This window comes from Myotis nattereri (genome assembly GCF_964212035.1).
Source record: "Myotis nattereri genome assembly, chromosome: 9".
NCBI lineage: Eukaryota > Metazoa > Chordata > Mammalia > Chiroptera > Vespertilionidae > Myotis > Myotis nattereri.
The window spans coordinates 1918465-1946149 of NC_138084.1; the positions used below are offsets into that span (position 1 = coordinate 1918465).

At 63.8% G+C, this 27685-nt stretch overlaps 1 protein-coding gene across 2 annotated transcripts in view; it reads right to left on the reverse strand.

Annotated features, from left to right (window-relative positions):
- Positions 1 to 27685, reverse strand: part of SHANK2 (SH3 and multiple ankyrin repeat domains 2) — a gene marked incomplete at its 5' end in the record, with an annotated part of 177482 nt that overhangs the window by 88327 nt on the left and 61470 nt on the right. For both annotated transcript variants that reach the window (XM_081099535.1, XM_081099536.1), the window contains one exon: positions 4564 to 4639. In XM_081099535.1, the coding sequence (XP_080955661.1) occupies positions 4564 to 4639 (76 nt within the window). The remainder of the gene's footprint in view (positions 1 to 4563; positions 4640 to 27685) is intronic.

A 27685-nucleotide genomic window follows, 5' to 3' on the forward strand; every position in this document is an offset into this window, starting at 1 on the left:
ATTCAAAGTGATGAATACCAAGAACCTACAACCAAGATTACTTTATCCAGCAAAGCTATCATTCAGAATTGAAGGTCAGATAAAGAGCTTCACAGATAAGGAAAAGCTAAAGGAGTTCATCACCACCAAACCAGGATTATATGAAATGCTGAAAGGTCTCCTTTAAGAAGAGGAAGAGGAAGAAGAAGGAAGATTCAATGATAGAAGGCTGAGAAGCATGTGGGCACAACATTCTCAAGCGAACAATAATTTTAGCCCAACTAAGTTTTGGTCTAACTATAAAGTCAACGTTCTTGCATTTGTTCTGAGTTACCGAGTGACTGTTATTGACAAGCATTCGAGATGCAGGGACTGCAACCTCAGCAAGAACAATGACAACTAAGCAGGCAAAGAAGTCCTGCCTCATGGAGTTTCCATTCTAATTAGAAATAAAAATAAAGCAGTGAGTGAGCTAATGTTAAAAAAAATAAAAAAATAAACTGTCCCTTACTCTCTCTCAGCTCTGCAGGTCCGGGGCCCAGGGCCACCGCCGGGGGGTCCAGGGGCAGCCTGTGCCTGGCCTTCCACAGCTCCTGGAGCCCCCAGATTCCTTGGTTCGCGGCCCCCTCCTCCGTCCTCCAACTTCAGCTCAGTTGTCACGTTCCCCTCGTCCTCCAACACCCCAGGACGCCCTCACCGATCCCGTCTGTGTCCTTAACTCCAGGGGCCGAGGGGCACCTTTGCAGGTCCCAGGGACTTGAGCAGGGGTGTCGGGGGGGGGGGAACCGGACCCACCACCCCATACAAGTTACCCCTCCCTCCCCCGGGGAGACGGCGCGGATCCGGGCTTGTCGTGCAGGCTGGGGGTGTTCCCAGGAAGCCTCGCCGATCGTGGCTGACTCATCACAGCCCAGGCGCGGCCCGGAGACGCGGAGGGGGTGGAGGAGCGCGTGGCGTGGGGCCCAGCGAGCGAGCAGACAGGTGCCGCAGCGGAAGTAACCGCTCCTTCCTCTATTCCCCCGCTCGGAGGGACAAAGCCATGTCCCTGACGGTGCCCCTGCAACCCTGCTGGGCGCTGCCCCCAGGGCCCTGGCTGGAGTGGGAGCCAGTGGTGACCCCGGGAGGGGGCTGCCCCCCAGTTCTTGGCTCCTCAGGGCCCTCTCCCCCCGCTCCCCAACGCCCAAGTGCGGAGAGCACTCGGCAAAAGGCTCCCCCAAGGCCTTGCCTCCCCCTGTTCCCTGCTCACAGCGGGGGAGGCTGCAGAAGGCCCCACCCACACCCGCACGAGCTGGGGAGTTCCACAGGTGGCGGCCTCATCTGAGGTGAGGGAGTCCACGGGATTCCCAGCAGAGACTCGTTGGATGAAGACGGAGCCCCGGCCCTGGGCGAGATGGACGGATGAATGCATGCATGGATGGGTGGATGATGGATGGGTGGATGGATGGATGGATGGGTGGATGGATGGGTGAATGGATGGATGGATGGATGGATGGATGGGTGGGTGGATGAATGGATGGGTGGATGGATGGATGGGTGGATGGATGGATGGATGGATGGATGGGTGGGTGGGTGGATGGATGGGTGGGTGGGTGGGTAAGCACACGGAGAGGTGGACGGGTGAATATAGGGATAGATGGACGGATGAATACATGCATGAATGGGTGGATGATGGATGGATGGATGGGTGGATGAGTGGATAGATAGGTGGGTGGATGGATGGGTGAATGGATGGATGGATGGATGGATGGGTGGGTGGGTGGATGAATGGATGGGTGGGTAAGCACATGGAGAGATGGACGGGTAAATACAGGAATTGATGGACAGATGAATAAATGCATGGATGGATGAGTGGATGGATGAATGGATGGGTGGGTAAGCACACAGAGAGATGGATGGGTAAATAAAGGGATAGATGGATGAATAAATTCATGATTGGGTGGATGATGGATGGACGGATGGATGGGTGGATGAGTGGGTGGATGGATAGATGGATGGATAAATGGATGGATGGATGGGTGGATGGATGGATGGATGGATGGATGGATGGATGGATGGATGGGTGGATGGATGGATGGATGGGTGGATGGATGGATGGATGGATGGATGAGTGGATGGATGGATGGGTAGGTAGATGAGTGGATGGACAGATGGGCGGATGTATGGATGAGTGGGTAGGTGTTGGGTGGGTGGAGTCTGTTCAGTCCAGAGTGAGACCTCGAGGTCCCTGCCTGTGCCAGGGAGACCCTCCGGTGCCCTGTGCTAAGGAGATTGGGATCTAAGAGAAGTAGGAACGCGAGACCCACTCCTGATGTGGAGACGTGTTTTACAAGAAGACACGAGACATCTGTGAGGCTCGGTGTGGACATGGCCCAGGTTCTCTGCCCCCTGACCTGGGCCGTGTGCCCACAGTTCCAGACCCTCTGTCCGGGCACGCTGGGTGGTGGAGGGACTCTAAGGGGGGCGGGTGTGTTCTGACCACTGCGCGCGGCAGCTCCGCGTCCCTGACAAACGGGTGGGAGCGGAGCCACCTCCCGGCTGATTCGGAAACTCTCCCCAAGTCCAGCTCCCCATTTCCTTTAGTTACATCTGCATTTCAGGGGTCACTGCCGCCCAGACGGCAGCCCCCCACCCACGGGGGATAAGCGGCCCGGCACCCAGGCCGCTGCGGCTCAACGGCGCGTCCGCATGGATTCTGCTCTGGATACGGAACTGGGCTGGTTGCCCTGCAATGCAGCCGGTGCCCCTCGGCTGCTCACTGCCTGCTCCCTCGGGGCAGCTATGTCAGCCCGTCCCCCAGCACCTGCCCCTCAGGGCGGCCGTGTCAGCCCATTCCCCTGCACCTGCCCCTCAGGGCGGCCGTGTCAGCCCGTACCCCAGCAACTGCCCCTCAGGGTGGCCGTGTCAGCCCGTCCCCCAGCACCTGCCCCTCAGGGCGGCCGTTTCAGCCCGTCCCCCTGCACCTGCCCCTCAGGGCGGCCGTGTCAGCCCGTCCCCCTGCACCTGCCCCTCAGGGTGGCCGTGTCAGCCCGTCCCCCTGCACCTGCCCCTCAGGGCGGCCGAGTCAGCCCGTCCCCCTGCACCTGCCCCTCAGGGCGGCCGTGTCAGCCCGTACCCCAGCACCTGCCCCTCAGGGCGGCCGTGTCAGCCCGTCCCCCAGCACCTGCCCAGAGCCGCACACACCAGTCTCCCGGGTCACCACAGCACGTGGGGTCCACCAGCCACCTCACTGCCCGCCCTCCATTGCCTCTGCCAAGTTCACTGTCCGGGTCAGGTCAGTTCTGGGCTCAGTATTCTGTCCGGCCCAGGGTCACACCTGGGCTCAGACACGCGTGTGGCCGAGGGCGGGTCCTGCCTCAGGGCCCTCCTTCCAAAGTCGCAGGGAGGGTCGCCGGCAGTGATGCTGGGAGCAATGAGAGGCGACTGGCAGCGGCCGGACAGTGACCACTGTGCAGTCCTCACTCTGCCTCGTCCACTGTCCCAGCTCGTCCCGCGAGCCCCACGGTGGCCGACTCCCTCACCACGGCGGGCAGGGCTGACCCCTAAGCTGTGCCACGGCCCAAGCTTTTCCCACTGACCAGCTGGCTGGGCCTGGCCAGGTGACCCTCTTCTCTGAGGCCCAGGTCCTGGCGCCGAGCAGGTGGTCAGGACGCACGGACAGTGGCGCTGGCCTGTGCCCAGGACATGGGGCTGGCGGGACCTTGGAGGTCACCTGGTCCAACCTCCTGTGACCTCCCGGCCAGAGAACGCCCGCCTTACTTGATTCCCTCCCACGGCGGGGAGCTCACCACCTCACCAGGCAGCTCTGTCCTGTCCCCGAACAGGTCCTGCGGGTCCACACGCCTCCTTGTCGACCGAGCTGCCGTGTGCGCCCTCATTCATTCCGCGCCTGCTGTCAGACACACGACCAGCCTGCCCCAGGGTCAAGTCAGGCCCTTCAACCCCTCTCTGGGGGGACACAGCCCGAATGGGGAGCCACCCCTTTCAAAGGCTGAGCACATGCACACACTGGCCCTCACACACGTGCACACCGGGCGGCCTGCAGGCTGCTCGCCGCTCGCTGCTCTCTGGTCGGGGACGGCTCTACAAAAGCCACAGCCCACGGACGAGCTGCTGCCCGGACCCTGCAGCTGTCAGAGGCCCCTTTGTCCCGAAGCCCCACTCCCAGCTGGACAGCCCTCCAAGTAACCATGGCAACAGCTCTCCGGCGCTCCCTGACTCTCAGGCACCCTCCCAGCCAGCATGGAAGCGGAGAGTGGCTGTGACCACATGTCCAGGGTCCGCTGTGCCAAGCGCCGCCCTCGGTCACACCTGCACTGCCTCCCCCGAACAAGGCCAGGCTGGCCTCCTCCTGGGGACACGCCCCTGGGTCCCCACAGGGGCACTCTCCCCAGACCCCCAAGCACAGGCGCACGGAGACCACTTCTCGGGCAGCTTCTACGGTGGCTTCCGTCATCCTGCCCCACGTCCAGGGGGCACGGGGGGTACAGGGGATGTCAGCCCAGGGGCCCGAGGGCACCATGCAAGGCGGTGCGGGCGCTGGCGGCACGCGTGCTGGCCCAGGGCCGGTCGGGGAGCGCGTCTCACCTGCAGGCGTCGAAGCTGTCGTAGGAGCCCACCGTGTAGTGCCGGAAGAGCTTCTTGCCGCGGTCCGCACGCGTGTCTGCACGGGGAAGAGAAACATCGCTTAGCCACGTCACCGGCCCCGGACGCGGGGACCACACCAGGCGGGCCGGGCCTCGCATCCGTCGACCGACGCCGCCTGAGACCCGCTCTCCCAGAAGGATGAGGCCTCACTCTGGGGCCCCACTTGGCAAAATTCGGGGGACGCATATGAACCCCAAGGCACAGGGCTCAGGAGCTCTGTTTCCAAAAAGGGCAGAGTCCCAGGGTCCTCAGCTGGAGGGGGTGCCCGGAGGGAGCGCCCAGCAGCGCACAGAAAGACTGGCGCCGGCTGGAGGGCGGCTGCCCCGCGGCACGCAGAGCCACCAGCGCCGTGTTCTGAGCTTTGCCGGCGGCCGCTCTGGGAGCCGCGGATGACTGCCTTTGGGGAAAAATGATTATTGTCATTTTCCTGATTGTCGTTGCTTTCTCCTGAACACACACACACACCAAACAGCCATGATTAACGTTCCTAATTAAGCTCCCTGCTTGCTTCCCTTGCTCAGCGGATTCAGACGTAAATTTCACGGGAAATGATATGAACGAGGTAATTAGATTTAATAGATAGCTCAGGGCTGCGGGGGAGGGGGGACGAGAGAGGGGGGAACCCATGTCAACACATATAAGAAATCCCAGACAATACCCTCCTGAACCCTGAAACCCCTGTGGCCGCCCCACTGCCTGGTGTCTTCAATGGAGTGAAGTCAGCACAAACACCCGTTCCCTTTCCATCCAGCGTGGAGTTGCCTTTGGGGCTTGGGGTGGAGCAGGGGTCCCACCTAGGACTACATTTCCCAGCACCCCTTGTACCCACATGGCCATGTGACCATTTCCCACCAATGGGATGTGAGCATGTTCTATGGGTGGGGGGGGTCTCTTCTAAGCTTGGTTTCCACGGAAGCCAGTGTGCCCGCTCTATCCGCTAGGCTTCTCCCAGCTTAAAGCCCGGACACCAGGCCCTGGAGGTCGTGGAACCCGCTCGGATCCCTGGGAGCTGCCGGCCTCCGCGTTCTGCGCGGCTGACGTGAGCGGGAATCCAGCCTCCGTGGCCTCATGTCGCACGTGCTCTAGGAACGTGGTGGTTCCACAGCCAGCACTGCCCAGCTGGCGTGCGGCCAGGGGCCCGGGACTGGGCTGCCGCCTGCCTCTCCACGCTGTCCGCATCGCTCCCTGGCGGCTCAGACGCTATGAAACTCGGGATTCCCGGGCAGTGACATCACCACCGTCACTGGTCACTGTCACTGCTGACGCATGGGGTGCTTCCTGCGTCCAGGCCCTGCTCCAGGCGCCCCTCCCGCACCCACTCAGTTGCCCCTTAGTGACGGGGCAGCAACGGAACATTGGGAACCATCCAGAACTGTAAGGCAGGTCCATCCGGCTCGGTTAACCGTGACTGCTTTGTTCCGATTGGAGGAGGCGCGTCCTCACCTGGCAGTTAGTTACACACGGGCCCTGGGTGCTCGCCTGGAAGGGCAGCCCCTCCTCCCCCCGGGAGCTGCCTGCGATCATGGCAGCATTAGCCGCCTCGTGCAGAAGCCCGAGCCCCAGCCCTGTGAAGGCCCCCAGCCTCGGCACGCCCGCAGCCTTTGCAAACCTCCAGGCCTGTCCGCTGCCCATACGGCATATCCTCTGTCTCCTTCCCCACGTAACCTCTGTCCTTCTACCCAATGTCAGCAGCTGGCTTATGGGGGTGCAGAGAGATTTCTGTGGGTGACCTGCTGCTCCCCCTGCTGCCGGCAGGATCGGAATAAACGCTCATATAGGATTCAACCCTGTCTCTGCTGATCGGCTCGAGGAGTGACAGGCAGCCGGACCCCTGGGTTGTCTGGTTACATTGGGGCCCCCCGGGAAGAGGGCACACGCCGGTCTGCAGGTTCAGCCGCGCCCCCCAGGGGCAGCCCCTCTGACTACTGCTCCATTTCACGCCGCCCTTCAACCCCACGGAGCAGCCACTCCGATCATCCCAGCCTCCGTCCTCACGACGTTTCCTGAGCCCGTCCCCCGGGCCCTGACGTGCAGCATGTGGGCTCATCCAGCCCCGCGGTGGCGGCGGGACAGCTGGACCCATTCTATGGATGGTGATGGTGAGGCCCAGGCAATGTCACACCCTAACGGCAGGGCCGGGATGAGCACCTCAGCCAGCAGGCGGCTCCCTGGCCCAGGCTCAGAAGCCCTGGACCCACAACCTGACCCCTGGGGAGGGTCCGAGTCTCCCAGGCTCCCTGTGGTGCTGTCGGGGGGCGGGGGGGAAGCTGGCCTTGCTCCTCCTCATCAGCCCTGGTGTCCAGTGTAAATGCTCGCTGACCTGCTCTCCACGACCCACTGTACCATTAGCACATGAAACATAGCACACACCCTCCCGTGGGCTTAGCACAGGGGCCCTCGCCAGGCCAGGCACCGGGCCAGCCCAGCCGCACGCACCTCCCCAGGCTGGGCACCTGGACCAAAGCAGCCCATGTTCCAGGTCCTCCTCCCCCTGCTGGCTGGCATCCTGCATCGTGCGCACATGCTCAATTCTAGTCCTTTATCAAAGCCACCCTGTGCCCCAAAGGCAGGGATTAGGAGGAGACTCAGAGGGGACAGGGCTGGGGAGAGGGCGGGGCCTGAGGATGCTGGCCATCCAGGGGCTGGGCTGAGGGCCCAGCAGCCACGTCACTGTGAGGAGGGAGCCCGTGGGCCAGGCCAGGTCTACGACATCGACATCCATCATCCGAGTGGAGCCGCGTATGTGCCAGGCCCTGGAGGGATAAGTGGGATTGGCACCTCTGTGTGGGTTTAAGCAGAGTCGCTCAGGAAGCCACGGAGGGGCCCTGGGGACTGGCTGTTAAACGTCATTATTGCTCTTAATTGCTTTTGTTGCTTAAGCCCCAAGGGGCAGCTCTGTGCTGGTTGTCTAGGGAACCGCTGGGCGCTGAGAGCTGATTGGTGCGGTCCCGGCTGAGGTCAGAGGTCCCAGGTTCCAGGATTGAGGGGTGTTCAGTGACGCGTGTGTGTATGCAGTGACACGTGTGTGCGTGTGTGCAGTGACGTGTGTGTGTGTGTGTGTGTGTGTGCATATGTATCTGTACTAGACAAAAACCGTTTCTGAAAGAGGAGTGCTTCTAGGCTACGCCAGTTAACCCAGACTTCAGGATTGTACCAAAAACATTGTTGCTGATCCTCACCCAAGGGTACTTTTCCATTGATTTTAGAGAGAGAGGGAGGGAGAGGTAAGGAGGGGGTGGGGGAGAGGGAGGGAGGGAGAGAGAGAGAGAGAGAGAGAGAGAGAGAGAGAGAGAGACACTGATGTGAGAGAGAAACATCAATCTGCTGCCTCCCATTCACACCCAGACAGGAGACTGAACCCGAAACCTGGGCAAGTGCCCTGACCGGGAATCGAACCGTGACCTCCTGGTTCATAGGTCAACGCTCCACCACTGAGCCAGGGCGGCCGGGCTGTACCTTCGACTGTGGTAAGGTGCAGTCCCGGAAACAGTGACAGGCGAGGATCCGAGGCCCCGGGGACCTCCCGCCCCCCTGCTGCTCCCGCCCCGAGCGCGCTCCCAGCGGCCCTGCGCCAAGGGCGGTTTCAATGCTGCCGTCTGAGGCCTGTCACCCGACCTGTCACAGCTTTTCCCGTGTGGCAGGAGCTGCTAGTGCTCTCACTGTGGCGTTTTCTGGCCACACTCGGAGCTGAGCTTTCAGGGCTCAGCCTGAAGGCTCGGCGCACGGTCTCTGGGGAAAGGGGTCCCCCACTCACACTGCTGGCGGGGCTGTCACAGCCTCTGGGGAAAGGGGTCCCCCACTCACACTGCTGGCGGGGCCGTCACAGCCTCTGGGGAAAGGGGTCCCCCACTCACACTGCTGGCGGGGCTGTCACAGCCTCTGGGGAAAGGGGTCCCCCACTCACACTGCTGGCGGGGCCGTCACAGCCTCTGGGGAAAGGGGTCCCCCACTCACACTGCTGGCGGGGCCGTCACAGCCTCTGGGGAAAGGGGGTCCCCCACTCACACTGCTGGCCGGGCTGTCACAGCCTCTGGGGAAAGGGGGTCCCCCACTCACACTGCTGGCCGGGCTGTCACAGCCTCTGGGGAAAGGGGGTCCCCCACTCACACTGCTGGCCGGGCTGTCACAGCCTCTGGGGAAAGGGGGTCCCCCACTCACACTGCTGGCCGGGCTGTCACAGCCTCTGGGGAAAGGGGGTCCCCCACTCACACTGCTGGCGGGGCCGTCACAGCCTCTGGGGAAAGGGGGTCCCCCACTCACACTGCTGGCGGGGCCGTCACAGCCTCTGGGGAAAGGGGGTCCCCCACTCACACTGCTGGCCGGGCTGTCACAGCCTCTGGGGAAAGGGGTCCCCCACTCACACTGCTGGCGGGGCCGTCACAGCCTCTGGGGAAAGGGGGTCCCCCACTCACACTGCTGGCGGGGCCGTCACAGCCTCTGGGGAAAGGGGGTCCCCCACTCACACTGCTGGCCGGGCTGTCACAGCCTCTGGGGAAAGGGGTCCCCCACTCACACTGCTGGCCGGGCTGTCACAGCCTCTGGGGCCCCGTCATGTGAGGATCTTTTTTCCGTTGATTTTTAGAGAGAGTGGAGGGACGGAGGAGGGAGAGAGAGAACATGGATGTGAGAGAGACACAGGGATTGGCTGCCTCCTGCACTCACCCCCACTGGGGCCAGGGATCGAACCTGCAACCGAGATCTGAGGTTCGTGCCCTTGACCGGGAATGGAACCTAAGGCCCTTCAGCCTGCAGGCGGCGGTCCAACCACTGAGCAACCGGCCAGGGCTCCCTTGCCTCTCCCGACTCCTAACCCCAAAGAGGCAGAGGTCACAGCGAACAACTGGCAGGGCGGGGGTCGGGGGGAGGGTCCCCCACAGGCTCTGCGATCTGGTGGGTTTAAATCACAGGCCTCATGCTGCCCCGCCCGCCCCCCACCCCACCCCCTGCCGGGCGCGCCAAATGCAGAACGAGAACCGCAGGGAGGAAAGAACCGGCGATGGAGATGCAGACAGAAATAACTCGTCTTTTTTAAAACCAAGGGATGCGGACGGCTCCTTGCAAAGAGGAGGAGCAGGCGGAACTCGGGGAGAAGCTGGGGCGGGGGGCGCACACAGACAGGCTGCCGGGCACGGGTCCACGGGGCTGGGTGGCAGGGCCCATGGGGGTTGGGCTGGCAGGGCCCCAGGCTCGCTATGACCTCCACCCCAGTCGGCAGGACGGGCCCAGCTGGCGTGTGAGGCGTTTGGACAGGGCCGTGGAAGGGGAGCCTGCATGGCGTCCCGGGCCACTCTGCCCCTGCAGCCACCATCCGCTGCCACAGGGGCACCGACCAGGGCCAGGAGGGTGAGGCCAGGGGCACAGAGTGTGACGAGGGCCGTGACGCCTCTCACACTGGGATCACCTCGGCTGGGGCCCCTCGTTTATCTGCCACGTCCACTGCGGGTGGGCGATCGGTGCCGTCTGGGTGCTGGCCTCACCGAGGGGGGAGGGGAGGGGAGAACCAGGACCCTGCTCTTTTTTCTTTCTTTTTTATTAATCCTCACCCAAAGATACTTTTTTCCCCATTGATTTCTAGAGAGGGTGGAAGAGAGGGAGGGAGGGAGAGAGAGAAACATCGATGTGAGAAAGACACATCGACCAGTTGCCTCCCACACATGCCCCACACGGGGCCGGGAATCGAACCCGCGACTCTTTGGGTTCGATTCCCAGCTGACGCTCTAACCAACGAGCCACCAGCCAGCGCAGGGCCCTGCTCTTAGATAGCACGGACGGGCTTCCCGGGCGCCGACCTCAGGGCGGAGATATCTTCGTTTCCCGCGGCTCCTGTAACGGATCACCCCCAACCGAGTGGCGTAAGGCACGGACGTCTACAATCTCGCAGTTCTGCGCCTTGGAAACCTCACCTGGGTCTCCCCGGGCCACCACGTGGGGAGGGCAGGGCTGGTGCCGCTGGGCCCCGGGGAGAGTCCGACCCTGGACTTGTCCAGCCCTCGTAGGCGCCCGCATGCCCTGGCTCGCAGCCCCTTCCCGGCCCCGCAAAGCCGGCCGCACGGTCGAGTCCGGTCCCATGCCTGGTGCTGACTCTGCCTCCCTCGGCCACGGCAGGGCCTGTGGGCCACACGGGGCCTTCCCGCATCACCCAGGGTCACTCTCCATCTTTTTACCTTTTTAAACATATTTGTATCGATTTCAGAGAGAGGAGGGGAGAGGGAGAGAGCTAGAAACATCAATGAGAGAATCATCGATCGGCCGCCTCCTGCACACCCCCTAGTGGCGGTCAAGCCCCAAACCTGGGCATGTGCCCCGACCAGAAATCGCACCCTGACCTCCTGGTTCCGAGGTTCACGCTCAACCACTGAGCCACGCGGGCCGGCGATGACTCCCTCTTACAGCCAGTGAATTAATAGGTGACGTTGCCTCTACAGCGACCTCACTGGCCCTCGGCCCTCGGCCCTGCATCCGAACATCTTCACAGGCCCCCGGGGTTAGGAAGGGGCATCTCGGGGCCACTGCTCTGGCACCAGGTCCAGAGAGGGCACTGGTGCAGGACAGCGCAGGGGCAAGGCTTGCTGGGAAACCATTCATTCCCGGGCGAGGGAGGACCTCGTGGCCCCGCCCAGGAGAAAACGGGCCTCATGGGGCTTGGACTCCAGCCCCAGCTCCGCGGCTCAGGGCTGTCCGTGCCCTCGATGGCACCCACCCCACGGCCCCTTGAAGGGACACATGTCAGAGACGGGTGGTTCCCTGGAGACGATGCTCTTACGCCTTGACACCGAGAATTCTCAGGGGACAGGGACCAGCGGGGCTGGCCGGCCGCAGGGGGAAGGACCCCACTGGGACCAGGGGGCTGGCCGTCGGCTCTCACACCCGCTCTGCTGCCTCTCCCGTCCCCCAGCGGGCGCTCCCCCTGCACCCAGTGCCCTGTTTGCCCCCCGTCTCCCCGATGGTGAGGGTCCCCAGCCCCGTCTGCTCCTCCCTCCCTGACAGTGGGGTCCCCAGCCCCGTTCCCCGCCCCCCCCTTGCTGCTTAGGGCAGCGAGCTGGGAGGCGACACACCCAGGTGCGCACAGGGCCGTCCCCCGTCCACATGGCTGCCCGTGAGCAGAGCCGCTGGGCCAGGGAGCTGTTCCTACTCGTGAGCAGGAGGCCTTTTGTCAGAAATGCCAGGCCAGCCGCCCAGGGGGAGCCCTTCTGCCCGCTGCCCGGGTGAGTGACCGAGGAGTCCCAGGCGGGTCGCAAGGGCGCGGAGCAGGGAAGCTGTCCAGACCTTGAAGGCCCGTTTCCCGGGACGGCCTCTCCCCTCTCCATCCAGAGGGGGCCCACGGTGGCCGGGAGCCAGGCTCGCCTCCGGGCCCAGAGCTCGGGGCTGGGAGATCGTGCGGGGGAGGGGCAGGATCCCGAAAAGACCCTCCTGGCCCTGACCTCAGCCGGGCCCCTTCTCTGCGGCGCCACCCACACCCTCGAGCTGACCCCGGAGGACCCGCCTCGGGCCCACTGCGCGGCGGGCCTCTCCCCCTGGCCAAGGGCCCCGCAAACCCGAGGGGACTGGAGCCCGTGTGCGGTGCTGCCTCGGCTTTGGGGAGCCCCGCCCGGCAGGCGGATGCTACCGCCCCCAGCGGCCCGGAGGGGAGGCAGCCTGGACGAGCCCAGGAACTAACGGAGGGCGGGAGGGAGTGTCCTTGTCTGTTGTCGTTCACAGTGTTGTCTAAGGACCTGGCAGCACAGGCTTAGGAGGTGGGACAGGAAGAGGGGCTTGTTGAGTCAAGGACACGCCCCGATGGCGTGGGAGACCCGCGAGGCTGCGGGGCTGAGGGACCAGCACTCACGTCCGGACCGACACCCAGCACAGGGCAGGGCCTCCCGGGGGCACCAGGTGGGCTGGGGCAGCAGGTGGGTCCCACGGGCCTGAACAGGTCCCAGAAGGACCCTCCTGGGCAATGATCTTGCCCTCCCTCCCTCCCTGCACCCCTCCCAGCTGCCCCTGCAGGAGGTCCGGCCCCCCCAAAGATGCCACCGGGTCCTGGAGTCACCTCACTTCACAGCTCAATGTCCCCCTGCACCTCACAGCAACACCCGATGGGGGGGGGCTCCCCAAGGGGCCTCTCCGACCAGATGGTCGAGCCCTCAGCCCCACCCCACCCCCCCCGCGCCCCCAGCCATCCAGCTGCCGCTGCCTGCCTCCCGCTTCCCTGAGGCAGGGAAGGCTGCTCAGGACCTGCTACCGACGGGATGAAGCAGCTCGAACCGAAAATGCACGCGGCGCTTTCCTGCTCAGCAGTCACAACCTGGGAGCACACAGGGGGGCACCCTTCCCTGCTCCTGTGGCGTGGACAGACACACAGCCACCGGACAGACACACAGCCACTGGACAGACACACAGCCACCTGGACACACAGCCACCCGGACAGACACACAGCCACCCGAGCAGACACACAGCCACCTGAGCAGACACACAGCCACCCGGACACACACACAGCCACCCGGACACACACAGCCACCCGGGCAGACATACAGCCACCCGGACACACACAGCCACCCGGACACACACACAGCCACCCGGGCAGACACACAGTCACCCGGGCAGACACACAGTCACCCGGACAGACACACAGCCACCCGGACACACACACAGCCACCCGGGCAGACACACAGTCACCCGGACAGACACACAGCCACCCGGACACACACACAGCCACCCGGAGAGACACACAGCCACCCGGACACACACAGCCACCCGGACACACACACAGCCACCCGGAGAGACACACAGCCACCCGGACACACACAGCCACCCGGACACACACACAGCCACCCGGAGAGACACACAGCCACCCGGACACACACAGCCACCCGGGCAGACACAGAGCCACCCGACGGCGCGCACACTTCGGTCACCGAGACGCAGAACAACTGGCCACCTTGGGGGCGGCTCGGAGCAAACAACAGCCTTTCCGGGGAGGCAGGACCAGCCCAGAGCCGGCGATTCTACACACGCCACGCGCCCGCCTGTCCCGCGCTGGGAACAAAGGCTGCCCGCGGCCACGCGGGGGAGGGGCACGTACCTCGGAAGTGAACTTTCTTCCTGAGCCGGGACTGCTCGGCCATCGTCTCCAGCCGGGCGTGACCATCTCACTGGGGCCGGCTCCCCGGCTCCCCCGGGTCCCCGCGGAGACGGCGGCCGCGGGGCCACAGGGCCGGCCTCAGCCTCGCCTGCCAGCCCATCTGCGAGCAGCCGCGTGGCCGCCCCCCACCCGCTCCCGGGGCCAGGACCGCAGAGGAGGGCGGGGCGGCGTGCAGGCCGCAGGGGGGCTCACGGTGTGGGCTCCGGGAGACCGCGGGTCGGGCCGGCGGGAGATGCGGGTTTCCCGCACAAGTTGTGAGCTCCGCAACGGAGCCGCATCCTTCCCACTGCACCAGCGACAGTTCGCTGGGCTTTTGCCTTAGCGCCGGTTTCCATGGCGATGCATCAGTCACTGGGCTAAATCGGTGCGGGTGAAGGACGCCGAGGAGCCGGAGCAGCTACACGCACCCGCGGGAGCGGAACGTGATTCACCCGCCCTTAGTGGGGGCGCGGCGACACCCGGGGTGCTGCCGCCGTGTCCGCTTGCCGCTTCCCGCCACGGGATGCGCGGCGGCTCCTCCGGCTCCGGCTCCGGCTCCGCGGTGTCAGGGCCCCCTCTCGGGACTGGACGGCCCCCAGTCTGTGTTGGACGCACGACCCCACGGAGGCACCGCCACGGGGAGGGGCTGTGTCTCGGCGCCGTGGGTCCCGGCTAGGGGGCCCTCCCTCCGCAGGACCTTCTGCCCGATGTGCGTCCCTGGTGGAGGCAGGGAGGCTGGGGTCTTGGGAGGCGTAGGGGGATTGGGGGACGATTCCAGGCACTGAATTGAGGGCTGGTGGGGAGTCTCTGCAGCCGGAGGGGGGCGAGGGCTCGGTCTGGGCTGGGGCTGAGCCCGCCGCCTTCCTCGCGAGGTCCTCCTCGCTTCTCCGTTTCCAGCAGCCGGTGGGGCAGCAGCTCTCCCTCCTTTCTGTCATTTGTCATCACTTCCTTTTTTTAAATTTATTTTTTAGTGTGAGTTTTCCATGGCGGCGCTCAGCACGGCACCCGGGTCCACACAGCCTGGGCCCCACCCACACCCTGCACATACCGGGCCAGGTCACCCGCGGTCAGGTCACCCGAGGTCGGGTGGTGTCTGGGCGGCTCCGGGTCCTGGCGGCTCCGGGTCCGGGCTCCAGCCCAAGCAGCAGGAACCCCTGCGGACCTGCTCGGTGCTGGGACACGCCTCTCTCCCGCCCTACGCCCTCCAGAGGCCGTGGGCGGATGTCCGGATGTCCGAGGGGGAGGCCTGGAGGTCTCTACCCCCAGGGAGGGCTCACTTGAGGAAAAGTCTTCGAAACCCAAACCGCAGTCAAAAAGGAGGGAACCGACCCGACTGGAGGCCGGAGCCTGGAGGCGGGCACCAGGCCACGGGCTCTCAGCGCTGAGAAAGCGCAAACAGAGGCGCCTTTGGAACCGGTGCTTCGAGGCCGAGGGTCTGGGGGGTCCTTAAGCGGAGACCGCGAGGCTGTCCTCAGCCTGACCAACAGGCGGGCGAGCGCGGGGCGAGCGCGGGGGGACGTTCTCCGTGGAAATCTGAGTGAGTAAATGTTTCCCCACAACATCGTACACCACACCCCAGGCCGCGCGAGGACTCCTGCAGCTGGTTCTGCCTGGCTTCCGTGAGTCACTCCGCAGATTCCGAGCGGAGGGTGGGGAGGGTTTCCTGGGTTCGGGCAGGAACGCAGGCGCGGCGCCGGGCGGGCCCAGTGCAGGGCCGGACCCGTCCTCAGGCCTATGCCTACTGCTCGGCTGGAGAGGGTGAGAGCGGGTGCCGGGGCCGGGCCCCTGCGGCTGGGCGGCTCGGACCAGTGGGCATCGCTCGCACGCACGGACCCCCCACAGGCCCCTGCTCCCTGCTGACCATCACCATAGAGACGGCGTCCACGAACCCGGCTGGGGACTAATACGGAAACCTGCTCCTGCCCGTGCCCAGCGGGTGCCCAGGGCGCGTCACCGCTCTGAGGACTGCGGCCCAGGCCTCCAGGACGCAGGTGGGGCTGGCGGCCCCGGGACCTCAGCATCCGGGTCTGAGATTTGGGAGAAGGGGATGCGGTCCCTTTCCCGCCGGCCAGTGGGCTGGCCTAGGGCGCGGGGTCCGGGGCATCTCGCTCAGCTCATCCAGGGAAGGTGCCCCTCCCACCTGCGCACTCACCCAGCCCAGCCTAACATGGCAGCCTCTTCGCCCCCAGACTGGGGACAAAGCAGGGCCTATGGAGGGCTCCGAGGAACCCACAATGAGAACCGCAGCCTCGGCCATCCGGGGGCAACGAGGCTGGGCTCCTCGGCTTGAAGAGCAGAGAAAATGTCTTTTCTTTTTAAAACTATTTTAATTTATAAAAATATATTTTTTTATTGAAGTCAGAGAGGAAGGGAGGGGGAGAGAAACATCAATGATGAGAGAAACGCCTGAATTGGCCGCCTCCTGCACGCCCCCCACTGGGGACCGAGCCCACAACCCAGGCCTGTGCCCTGACCGGGAATCGAACCCTGACCTCCCGGGTCACAGGTCGACGCTCAGCCCCTGAGCCGCGCTGGCCAAGCTGCGGAAATTTATTTCTACCCAATGACACAGCTGCTGAGCTGGGGCTGCACGTTATTCATGCTCTTCTTTCTGTAATCCTCATCGGGGGCGTCTTTTCCACTGTCTTTTAGGGAAAGTGGAAGGGAGGCAGGAGGGCGAGAGAAACATGGATGTGCCTCCCACACGTCCCAACCAGGGCCGGGAATGGACCTGCGACCCTTCAGTCTGCAGGCCGACGCGCTAACCACTCTCACCTGTCGTTACACGCACCCGCTGCCCGGTGCACTGATGGGGACGGAGCGTGGCAGACTCACGTGCCCCCGGGGCTCGGGGAGGGGGACCCTGCGGGTGTGAGAGGTCAGAGCGGGTTTGTGGGGAGGGGGAAGGGCTGAGCGGCCACGGGGACGAGCCTGCTCACCGATGCCCTCACAGCCTGCGGCTCGGTTTCTACAGAAAGTCCTGATGTAGAGGCAGGGAGCCGGCGTGGGTAGGGCGGGGGACTGGAGTGGGGGGGACGGGGTGAGGGGGTGCGGGGCGGGGTGGTGTGACTGCTGATGGCCGGACTTCCTTTAGGCAGGAGGAGAAAGATCTGGAAGCTGATAGTGGCGGTGGCACAAGGCTGTGAATGTCCTGGGTGCCCCAGAGGGTGCACTTTCAAAGGGCACTTCTCTGGCATCTGGATCTCACCTCCATCAAGTGTTATAAAAACATGGGGCACGCGTGTGTGCGCGACAGAGGGCCCAGGGAGGGGGAGAGGGAGAGAGAGAGAGAGAGACACGATGTGAGAGAGAAACATGGATCGGTTGCCTCCACACACACCCGACCAGGGGTCAAACCCACAGCCTTCTGCTCGGGGACGAGGCTCCCAGCCCGAGCCCCCAGGGCTGAGCCCCGGTTTAGGTGCATCGGAACCTCACTTTCCCAAACCCCCCACTCCTGCCGCTCCCCATGTGACGGGGGTGACGGCCGGTGTGCAGTCTCTGCAGCCTCTGCCCCGCTGCCTCCCGGACACACCGCGCTGGGCCGTGTGCCTCTGGCCGCGCGCCCAGGAAGACGGAGCCGCCTTCAAAAGCCTGACGTCACAGCCTCCACTCAAACCCTGGACGGCCTCGCCCGTCAGAACAAGGCCGGGTGCTTCCCGGGCCCGCAGGCCTCCCGGAGCCGCCGGCCTCTCTGACCCCGCGCTCCCCGCCCCGTCCCGCTCGCCGGGAGCTCCTGCCGATCCCGACACGGGAGCCGGGCCTGGCTCGGGGCCTTCGCACCTGCTGCTGGGCCTGGGACGCCCGCGCCCATGTCCGCACGACTCACCCCTTCATTCCCTTTGAGTTCAATATCCGGCCTCCGAGCCACTGTCTGGCCACGTGACATGCAGCCCGCCCCTCCCCCCGCGCTCCGCCAGGTCACGGGGGAGGCAGGGACTAGCCCTTTGCCGCCGTGACCACGGCTCCCTGTGAGCGGCTCCGGCACGGCGTCTGCCACAGGGCGCCCCACACGTCACATCTTCGCGGAATGAATGAACCCGAGCCGCTCTGCCTGTCGGGCGCGCCCTGGAGAGATGACTAAGCTGCCGCAGGGCACAGACGGGAGCAGATCACAACAGAGCGGGCGCGTGGCGGCAGGGAGGCGTGGGTGCCCTGGGAGCCACAGCAGCGAGGGCGGCGCTGGAGGGGGGGGAGGGGCACTCCGGGCGGGGTCTTGCAGGCTGAGTAGGAGTTCAGCAGGCAGACAGGGAGGGAAGGCATCGCAGGTGGAGGAACGGCGCTGGGCAGTGCCGGGTGTGAGAGCAGCCGCCCATGTCACAGAGGCTGGTGCTGACGTCACAATGGTTAGCACCTGCCTTGGGCGGCCTCGGTCCCGGGGCCCTGAGCGTGGGAATGAGGACCATCTTCATCTTAACACGGGGCCCGAGACGTTGGGCTTCGCAATCATTTGAGGCAGAGCTGGGACTGGAATCGGGGGAGGCACCCCGGCTCCGGGGGAGCGGCAGCTGTGGGCCCAGGACAGGGATCTGCACACTAGGGCTGCCCCTGCTTCTCAGTGACGTTTCACGGGACGCCCTGCCACCCCTGGGTGGGCAGAGGGAGGGCAGGTGGGCCCAGCCGGGCAGAGGCATGGAGGCCGACCCCCGACACCCATGGGCTCTGGGCTGCCCGGCGTGGGAATGTGTTGCCGGTGCTCTGAGCAGGTGTGGCAGCATCAGAAAGTTAAACTCTGAGCGAGTGAGCACGTGGCGTTAAGGAGTGAGTGTGTGTGAGGTCACGCTCAGAGGGGCACCTGGGAGCCATCGGCACCGAGTGACAGGGAGCGAGACAGAGCAGCCTGGGCCTCCCTGGCCAACGCAGCCCTGACAGCGGGGGACGGGCAGGGTCCAGGCTGGGGATCCAGAGGGCAGGGCGGGGGTGGGGGGCGGCTGGGCAGGAGGCCCCAGGGCGTGGAAGGAGGGCAGCCTCCACCCTCCTGCCAGCCAGAGGCTGGGCCTGGTCCCGGAGCCCACGGGGGCAGGTCAGCTACCCCTTCTGGAGGCCAGAGGGCACCTGGGGACGGAGGAGAGGGCTGCTGGGAAAGGGGAACCTAGGACGGTCCCTCCACACGCACCTCCACCCCTGCTGGGGGAGGCGGTGCTGCGGGAACAGCCACAGGCCGCTGGGCTGGGAATGGCAGGATATTTTAAGCCGCACGGGGGGAATTCTGCGTTACCCTGGAGACGGGGCGTATGCAGGCTTGGGCGGCGCAGCACATCTGTGCTCAGCGAGGGGCCTGTACGGGGGTAACAGGGACTCCCCCAGCGTGGGGGTCGGCGTGCAAAGACAGAAGTGGCCGTGGCTGCCCTGGGGCGAGAGCAGTTGCACTAGGCCCTGCCGGGCTCTGGGAGGGCACCTGCTGACCCGGGGACCCTGGGGGCCTGACGCCAGCCTCACGCCAAACATGGCAGGAGACTGCGGGGGCGGAAAGGGGGAGTGACGGCGGGAGGTCGTCTTCTCACCTCCCTTGCCCTGGACACACACTCCTTATGATGTGGCCTCAGACTCCGCTGCTCACCAGTGTCTCCTGGCCCAAGCCGTTCCCCTCCCTGTCACCAGCAGCCTTCGTCTCCACTAATTGGGAGCCATGAGAGGGATGACCACTGGGCCCAAGCCTGGGCGGGGGCTGAGGCCTATGGGTCAGGACCCTGCTGGCCCCTGGGGGCAGAGGAAGGAGCGAGGCCAAGGACCGAGGCTGAGCCTCCCGGAGGCGGGTCCGGAAGGTGAGGCCTCCGCGGGCTGTAATCACACCGGCCTCACTCAGGCCTGTGGCTCAGAACTCGGTGCCTGCTGATCCCACAGGCCCCTGCTGTCCCCCTGCACCCGGCACTGCGCTGTGTCCTCTGTGGCCCTGGCCCTGGGCGCAGACCCACCGCGCCCGCCACCTTCCAGGTCCAGGCCAGCACCCGGCTCCTCGACTCTTATCCAGGCCCGGGCCGGCCCCAGCCTGGTATCTTGTCACCGAGCGCCATGGACAGGGTGTTTGTGTCCCCCAAGTTCTGTGCTGCAGCCCTGCCCCCATGGTGACAGCTGGGAGGCGGGGCTCTGGAGGGGTTAGGGTTCGAGGAGGTCAGAGGTGGCCCCGCCTGGGACAGTGTCCTCGCAGGAAGAGGGACGAGAGCTCGCTCTCTGCCACGCGAGGACGCGGGTGCACCAGGCGCCCGGCAGAAACGGGCGTCACCAGCTCTGGCCGCAGCACCTGCTCCATGGTGGACCCCCGGCCCCGAGGAGGCCGGACCGAGCCCATTTCACAGATGGGAAGACTGACTGTGCGGGCTCCGGAGGGTCCAGCCCAGGAAAGCAGGGAGTGACAGGCCAGGTGGCTCCCTCGCGCCCTCGCCCGCACCCTGCACACCACTGGCCACGCCGAATCCTCAGGACAACACACCTGTCCTGGTGCCCGGCCAACATCTGCGCATCAGAGTGCGACCCACAGCCCTGGGCACGGGAGGAACCGCGTGGCCCTCTCCTCCCGCGTGGCCCTCTCCCTGGCTGAGGTGTCACTCACTGGGTGGGGGCGAGCTGAGCCGCCGGACACCAAGGGGTGTGTGACTCCCCAGGACACCACCGTCCTTGTTTCTTTGTGCTAATGGCCGGGAGACCGGCCAGCCCCGGGCGCTGTGGGCTCCCGTGTCCAGCAAGATATGGCCATGCCCAGCCACACTCTCACGGCTCAAACATGCTCGGGGCGCAGGTGATTCTAGAAAACAGGCTCCGTGGGGCCGGTTCTCCCGCACACAGATGGCGAGGAGCCTGCCTGGGCTCCACAGCAGCAACGGCAGTTGGCACAGGAATGAGAAGACAAACGATGCATTTGTTAAGGCTCCGCCGTGGGCGCGCAGGGCGGAGAGCGCGTTCGCAAAGCGGAGAGCGCGTGCGCAGGGCGGCCACGGCGGCCACCTCTCCAGGAGACGCCAGGTGTGAGACCCACGCAGGACGGAGCCGCTCACCGCCCGTGACGGTCCTGTGAGCAGGGCCCAGAGAGGCTGCTTCTCTAGAGCCCTCTGCTGGGCTGGCGCCCGCACCAGGCAGCACCTCGAACAGTGCCCTGCGCACAGTAGGTGGTCAGTGAACGCCCGCTGAATGAGGGACCGACCGCGTGGGCTCCTCCGAACCTCCACCTCACATGGGCATGATCGAGACGCACAGCACCCACCACACTAGGTTCCTGTGACGGCCCGAGAAAGGCCCCACTGGGGACGCGCACGCAGTAGGTGCCCAGTCAGTGCGCCGTGTTCCGTGGCCTCAGACTCCCACCTGCTGGACCGCCTGCCCTGGAAGCCTCGGGAAACCCTTTCGAGGGTTGACACGGTCCTTCCGGGTCTCACCCCTCCTGTTCTTGAAAACGGGACGTAGAAGCAGCCCCCACCCCCCGGGCAATGCGCCAGGGGCCTGGGATCGAAGCCACGCTCCTCCCCTGCCCCCGGCCTGGCCGATAGGCTGGGGCGCAGCATCGCCGCCCGAGCTATTTCCGATCACACGGTCGCCCGGGGTCTTTGTCTGAAACAGTAATTGCGACCTGCCGCACGCCCTGCACGCCCCCCAGAGCGCAGCAGGAGCCTCAGCTGCGCCCTGGCAGCAGCGATGGAGGGCGTGGCCGGGTGCTCCCTGCACCCACAGCCAGTCTGCCCCCTCCCCCCAGGCAGGTGGGGGAGGGGAGTCCCTCCCCGGAAGGGAAGCTCCTGGAGGCCCTGCAGCCCTGGGGCAGGTGGTCTCACCTGGGGGGGGGGGCACAGTTCATCTGTGTTACCCCTGCTCACCTGTCCATCACTCCTCTACCCACCCGTCCATGCACACGTCTGTCCGTCCTTCCATCCACCTATCCACCCATCCATCATCTGTCCATTCACCTATCCACCCATCTGTCCGTCCATCCATCCATCCATCCATCCATCCGTCCATCCGTGTATCCAACCAAGTACCCTTTCTACCCAACCACCCATTGATCCATTGATCATTGTGCACCTACCAGGAACCTCTCTTACCTTCAGATCCACTCAAATCCCCAAAAGTGTTGCCCACTCGCCCACCCCCCTCCATCCTATACATTCATTCACCCGCCCACCCACCCTCCCCTCCATCCTATACATTCATTCAGCTGCCACCCACCCTCCATCCTATACATTCATTCACCCACCCACCCTCCATCCTATACATTCATTCACCCACCCACCCTCCATCCTATACATTCATTCACCCACCCACCCTCCATCCTATACATTCATTCACCCACCCCCCTCCATCCTATACATTCATTCACCCGCCCATTCCCCCTCCATCTGACAACTTTCTTATTCTTTCAAAGTTATTTATTAATTTTAAAATTCTCTCAACGAACCCTCTGTGGCCTTACAGGCCAGGGAAGCAGACAGCTTACAGTCCTCTCTGCAGCAGACCTTTCCCTCTCCTCCTCCCAGCGAATTCCTATTCATCCTTCAAAACCCCAGTCAAGTGTCACCCCCTCTGGGAGGTCATGGCTGCCCAAGCCCAATTTTCTCCTGGTTTCCACAGTCTGGCCTTGTGTCCACAGGGCCAAAGGCAGGGGGCCCCCCGCCCCTCAAGCCGCTGCACACAGGGGCTGGTGCTTGGCACTGGGACACTCTTCCAGAGGGAGAAACTGTTTCCTGCCCAGGTCCGGCCCGTACTTGGCGGACTTCTTTTGTGAGGAAACGCCTGGGACCAAATACGAGAGAGGCGTGGGATCCCGATCTTAGAAGCCACACGCCCAGGCCCGCACCTGGCTGTGCCGCCGGCTCCCAGGCCCCACCCCACAGGCAGGCAGGGCTGTGCGGATGGAACCAGCGTCAGCACTAACGGGCTCTGGCTCAGAACGAGGCGGACTCGGAGCACCGGCCGCCAGAGATCAGGCGTGAAGGAGGCCGCGGCTCTCGGGGACAGGACGCTGCGCCTCTGAAGCCTCGGGCACAGGTGTGAGCAGCGCTGATAAGAGAAACGGAAGGAGAGGCTGCCGCTGGGGCAGAGAGTCGCACTCCGGTGATCGGCAGGTGTTTATGAACCGGCTCTCAGAGTCCCAGGACGGAAAGCTCCTGCGGACTCCAGGAGGGTCAGCGAACTTTGCCTCGTTGCGCACGCGCGGCTGTGGGGCCAGGACCTGGGACGTGGGCGGGGGAGCCGGGACCTGAGCACCCGCCTGGAGCTGCGGTGTGCGCGCGCGCGTGTGTGTGGGGGGAGGGGGGGGGGGCGGGCGGGAATGACAGCACCGGCCCGGGAAACAAGCTGGGGGCGTGGCCTGCAGGACGCAGGTGGGAGGTGCTCTGGCTGCACCCACACGCGGGCACACCCGTGTGCCAGGCTCACTCACACACACGTGCACTCAGGGAGGTGCCACGCACACACGTGCACCTAGTAACTACCAGTGAACATTGGAGGTAGAAGGGAGAGGGGGAGAGAGGGAAACGCCAATGAGGAGAGAGAATCATGGACCGGCTGCCGGCTGCACGCCCCCCACTGGGGATGGAGCCCGCACCCAGGCCTGTGCCCTGACCGGCATCCACCAGGACCTTCTGGGGCTCAGGACGGCACCCAACCGAGACCCTCGGTTTCGATTCACATTTCTTAAATCAGGGATCGTCACAACGGAACGGGGCAAGCTCCGTTACCCCATTGAACGCGGGGGGACACCGAGGCCGAGGGGGCTGCGTCACGGGCCCCCGTGACAGTGTGCGGCCCGTAGGTGGCGAGGCTGGCATTCGGACGCACGCTCTGGGACCCTCGTCCACGCTGACCGTCTAAGATGAAAACCCACGGTCAGTCACGCCCCGTGTGCCCAGCCTCCCCATGCCCGCTGCCACGGAGGTCACAGAGGTCCCGGAGGTCCCGGAGGCGCCCAGGACAAACGGAAAATCCGCCCGCAGTCTTCCCCACGGCGGTGCCCGGCTTCCACGGCTCCCGGGAGGATCAGAGTGTGCGGAGGGCTGCCCTACGTCCCTCCGCCCTGCAGCCCCAGCGACTGTCCACCACCTGTCGGCCTCCTGGGGGCCCCAGCCCGACCGGGGACTGCAACAGGACCTCAGGCCTGTGGCTCCGTTGTCAGGCCCAGCGGGTCTGCTCGGAGGCCTGACCCTGAGAACTAGTTCCCTGCTCTCGGGAGGACGTGGTCCCCAGACCAGGCCTCTCCTTGGAGCCGGACTCCAGGGTGTGTCCCCAGCCCGGTGCCCCTCTCCTGGCTTCTGTGCCCAGCGGCTGCCACCTAGTGGCCGAGGAAGGAATCACAGGCCGGGACCCTCCTGCAAGGTCCGGGAAGGACCCAAAGGAAGGGGAGCATTGTGGGGGGAGGTTCCTCTAAGGTCAGGGCTTCCTGAGTGGCTAAGGGCACGGGGTGGTGTGTGTGTGTGTGGGGGGGGGTGGCGGGGTCCTACCAGGACAGCTCTGCATGGCACTGGGAATCTCGGAAACTGGAAACTCACCGCCGTGTTACAGAACGGCTCTCAGTTACCTGGGCAGAAACAGAGTGCTGCCTGGTCAGCTAGGGGGTGTCCTTCCGGCTCAGCCGACTCCGTGTGATCTCGGGGAGGGGCCAACCTCTCTGAGCTCAGCTCTCCCAGAAGCTAATTCCGGGAGGGGGGCTGCGGTCTTCGGGCCCGAGCCTCAGGCATCAGGTGGGGTGCACGGTGCGCCAGAGCACAGTGGGGATCCACCTGGGGGGACGGGAGCGGGGCCAGGGAAGGCTCCGGGCAGACAGGCCACCTCCCTGGGACCAGAAGAGCCCTGACTCACGCTCACTCAGGACGCTGGCCAGCTGGCCGGGCTCCTGCCGGCCCCCCAACGGGAGTGGCCCAGTGCCACCCACTCTATTCCACTCCCTCTCTCAGGGCCGAGCGAGTTAAATGACGGCACATTGAACTGCTTGCAGTTAACAGGGTGTGTGACCCACAGCCAGTCTGTCATCCCATCAGCTAGCCATCTGCTTATAAAGTCATCCATGAATCACCCACCCATCCACTCACCCACCGACTCATCCATCCATTCAACCATCATCCATCCATCCATCCATCTACTCACCCACCCTCCATCCTTCCACTAATCCATTCATACAACCCCCACTCATGCACCCCTCCATCCACCCATCTACTCACCCATCCATTCACCCACCCATCCACTCACCCACCTACTCATCTATCAGCCAGCCATCCAGGCAGCCATCTGCCTATCCCTCCTTCTTCCACCCAGCTGGCTGCCATACACTTACAGGCTCCTGTTCTGCGCCGAGTTTTGTGTGGGGCAGGTGCTGAGGATTCAGGGGGAATTCCAGCTCTTCCCCTAATAGACTCTCGGGCGCCAGGAGGAAGAAACGCATAAAGGAAAAGGGCAGCCAGTGAACAGGAGCCCAGAGAGTGAGACCAGGACGCCGGGGCAGGAATCCTGGGGTGTAGGAGCAGGAATGATGGACGTGTGCCTTCAGCCTGCCACGTGTCCATGTCTCGCTTCTGGGAAGACACCCGTCGCCCATGTTTAGTGTATGTGCTGTGGCCAGGCCCTCAGAGGGTGGGCAGTGGGATCCTGGTCTGGCCGATGGGGCCATCCACTCCCTTGGTCACGGTGATTGGGTCAAGAATGGGCACAGGATGCAAACCCAGTCCAGCAAGACCCAACCCTGACCCTTCTCTTGTAATGACTGGGAGGGAGGCGCTCTTCCTCTCTGACCGCTAACACAGTCGAACCTTAACCGGGTGCTGCTGGTGGACGTCTCCACAGGGTGCGGGGAGAGCCTGCCGGAGGAGGGAGTCCATGCAGAGCCAACCAGAAATTAGAGATGGAGAGAGAGTTTCCTGGCTCCCGGAGCACCTGGATCCAGCTGGACCTGAAGCTGTCATTCCTGAGCACGAAAGCTACTAAACCCCTCTTTGGCTTCAGCCAAGTGGAGCTTGAATTTTACCCTTTGTAACCAAGAGGCCTGACAGGTACAAGAGTAATATCCCTCACTTACCAGGCTTTGACCTGGAAAGAGGTCTGGGAGCTCAGAAGAGGATGAGAACTCTGACAGGATGTGGGGACCCCACCAGGGCCCCAGGGTGGCTGGCATAACAGTGCGTAGGCAGTACATTGCCTGGGGCAGTCCCCCCCCCCGCCCCCACAGGGTTCAGTTTCCCATAAATTCTGTTTTCTTGCTCAAAACAATTCAAACCTCTACTCCAAGCATGTCAAACTCACAGCCCACGGGCCGCATGCAGCCCACAACAAATGTCTTTGTAGCCCAGCCAACATAACCGTATGTAAGAAACGTTTTAATAAAAATTCTGTAACCTAGTTTTTACAATACCCTGATATACATAATCTACACTAATAAAAGAGAAAAATGGTAATTGGGGTACGGCGATACCGTTTTCATTAGCTAATCAGGGCTATATGCAAATTAACTGCCAACTAAGATTGGCAGTTAACTGCCAACAAGATGGTGGCTAATTTGCATATGTAGGCACAATGCAGGGAGGCGAAAGGGAAAGCAGGAAGAAGCCCCCTGCCACTGACAGTGATTGAAAACCCAGGGGGGAGCTAAAACTGGGGGGCAGGGCAAAGGCGGCCCTGGGGCCGCCTTTGCCCTGCCCCCCAGCCATGATCGGAGAATCAGGCGCCTTTGCCGCCCTGGCCAGTGATAGCAGGAAGTAGGGGTGGAGCCAGCGATGGGAGCTGGGCACGGTCGAAGCTGGCAGTCCCAGGACCTAGGGGTCCCTTGCCTGGGCCTAAAGCGAAGCCCACGATCGCGGCGCCCCCCGCTGCCACTGCAGGTCCTCGCTGCCCGGGCCGGAAGCCTAGGCCAGAGGCATTAGGCCTGGGCAGGGGCGGAGCCTGCAACCGCGGGGAGCTGGGGGTCCCCTGCCCAGGCCTGACACCTCTGCCGGAGGCCTCAGGCCTGGTCAAGGGGCCGATCCGGTGATTGGTGATCGGAGGGTGATGAGGGTCAAGTCCTCTGGCCGAGGCATCAGGCCTGGGTTGGGGGTGGAGCCGGGGATTGGGGGGATATGATGGTCCCCTTGCCCAGGCCTGAAGCCTGGGTCAGAGGCGTCAGGCTTGGGCGGGGGGTGGAGCAAGCGATCAGAGGGAGATGGGGGTCCCCTGCCCAGGCATGATTCCTGGGCCAGAGGCCTCAGGCCTGGGCGGGGGTCAGAGCCAGTGATCGGGGGGAGATGGGGGTCCCCTGTCCAAGCCTGACACCTCTGGCGGAGGCGTCAGGCCTGGGCAAGGGGCCGATCAGGCGATCGAGGGTGATGGGGGTCAACACCTGAGGGCTCCCAGTATGTGAGAGGGGGCAGGCTGGGCTGAGGGACACTCCCCCCTGCCCCACACACACACCCAGTGCACGAATTTTGTGCACCGGGCCCCTAGTTATTAATAACTAACTACAATGTTCACTAATGACTGATGACTATAATTGTGTTGCATTCATTTCCCTGACGCGCCTTACGCGCAGGCGCACCATTTCCCTCCACTAATACCAGCAGCGAATATTTTAGCAGCCGATGGCCACCTCATTAGTCTTGGACTGACTTGTTTGGTGTGCGCAACAGGAAATATTTCGCTTTCGGAGAAACAGACAAATAGGTTTGAATTATGCTTATTAATTTACGTAGTTATTCAGTGTCTGGTCAGTTAATGTTCAAGAAAAAATATTAATTTTTATTAAAATGTTCTATTATTTTATGTGAACGGTGACTCATTTATTTCAGCCCTTTGTATTCAGCACGTCTCTATTGAAATAAACCTACGTTTCTACGAAAATGGAAGCTTTTGTTTTTTTGCGGCCACAGACACATAAACCTGTTTATTTGGCCCACGTTAGCCTTTGAGTTTGACGTGCTTGCTCTACTCAAATGCCCTCGCATAGCTTACATCTGGAGCTGCTGTGGATGAGTGTGTGTGTGTGTGGGGAGAGGGGGGCGCAGGGGGTGGTGGGGTGGGGGT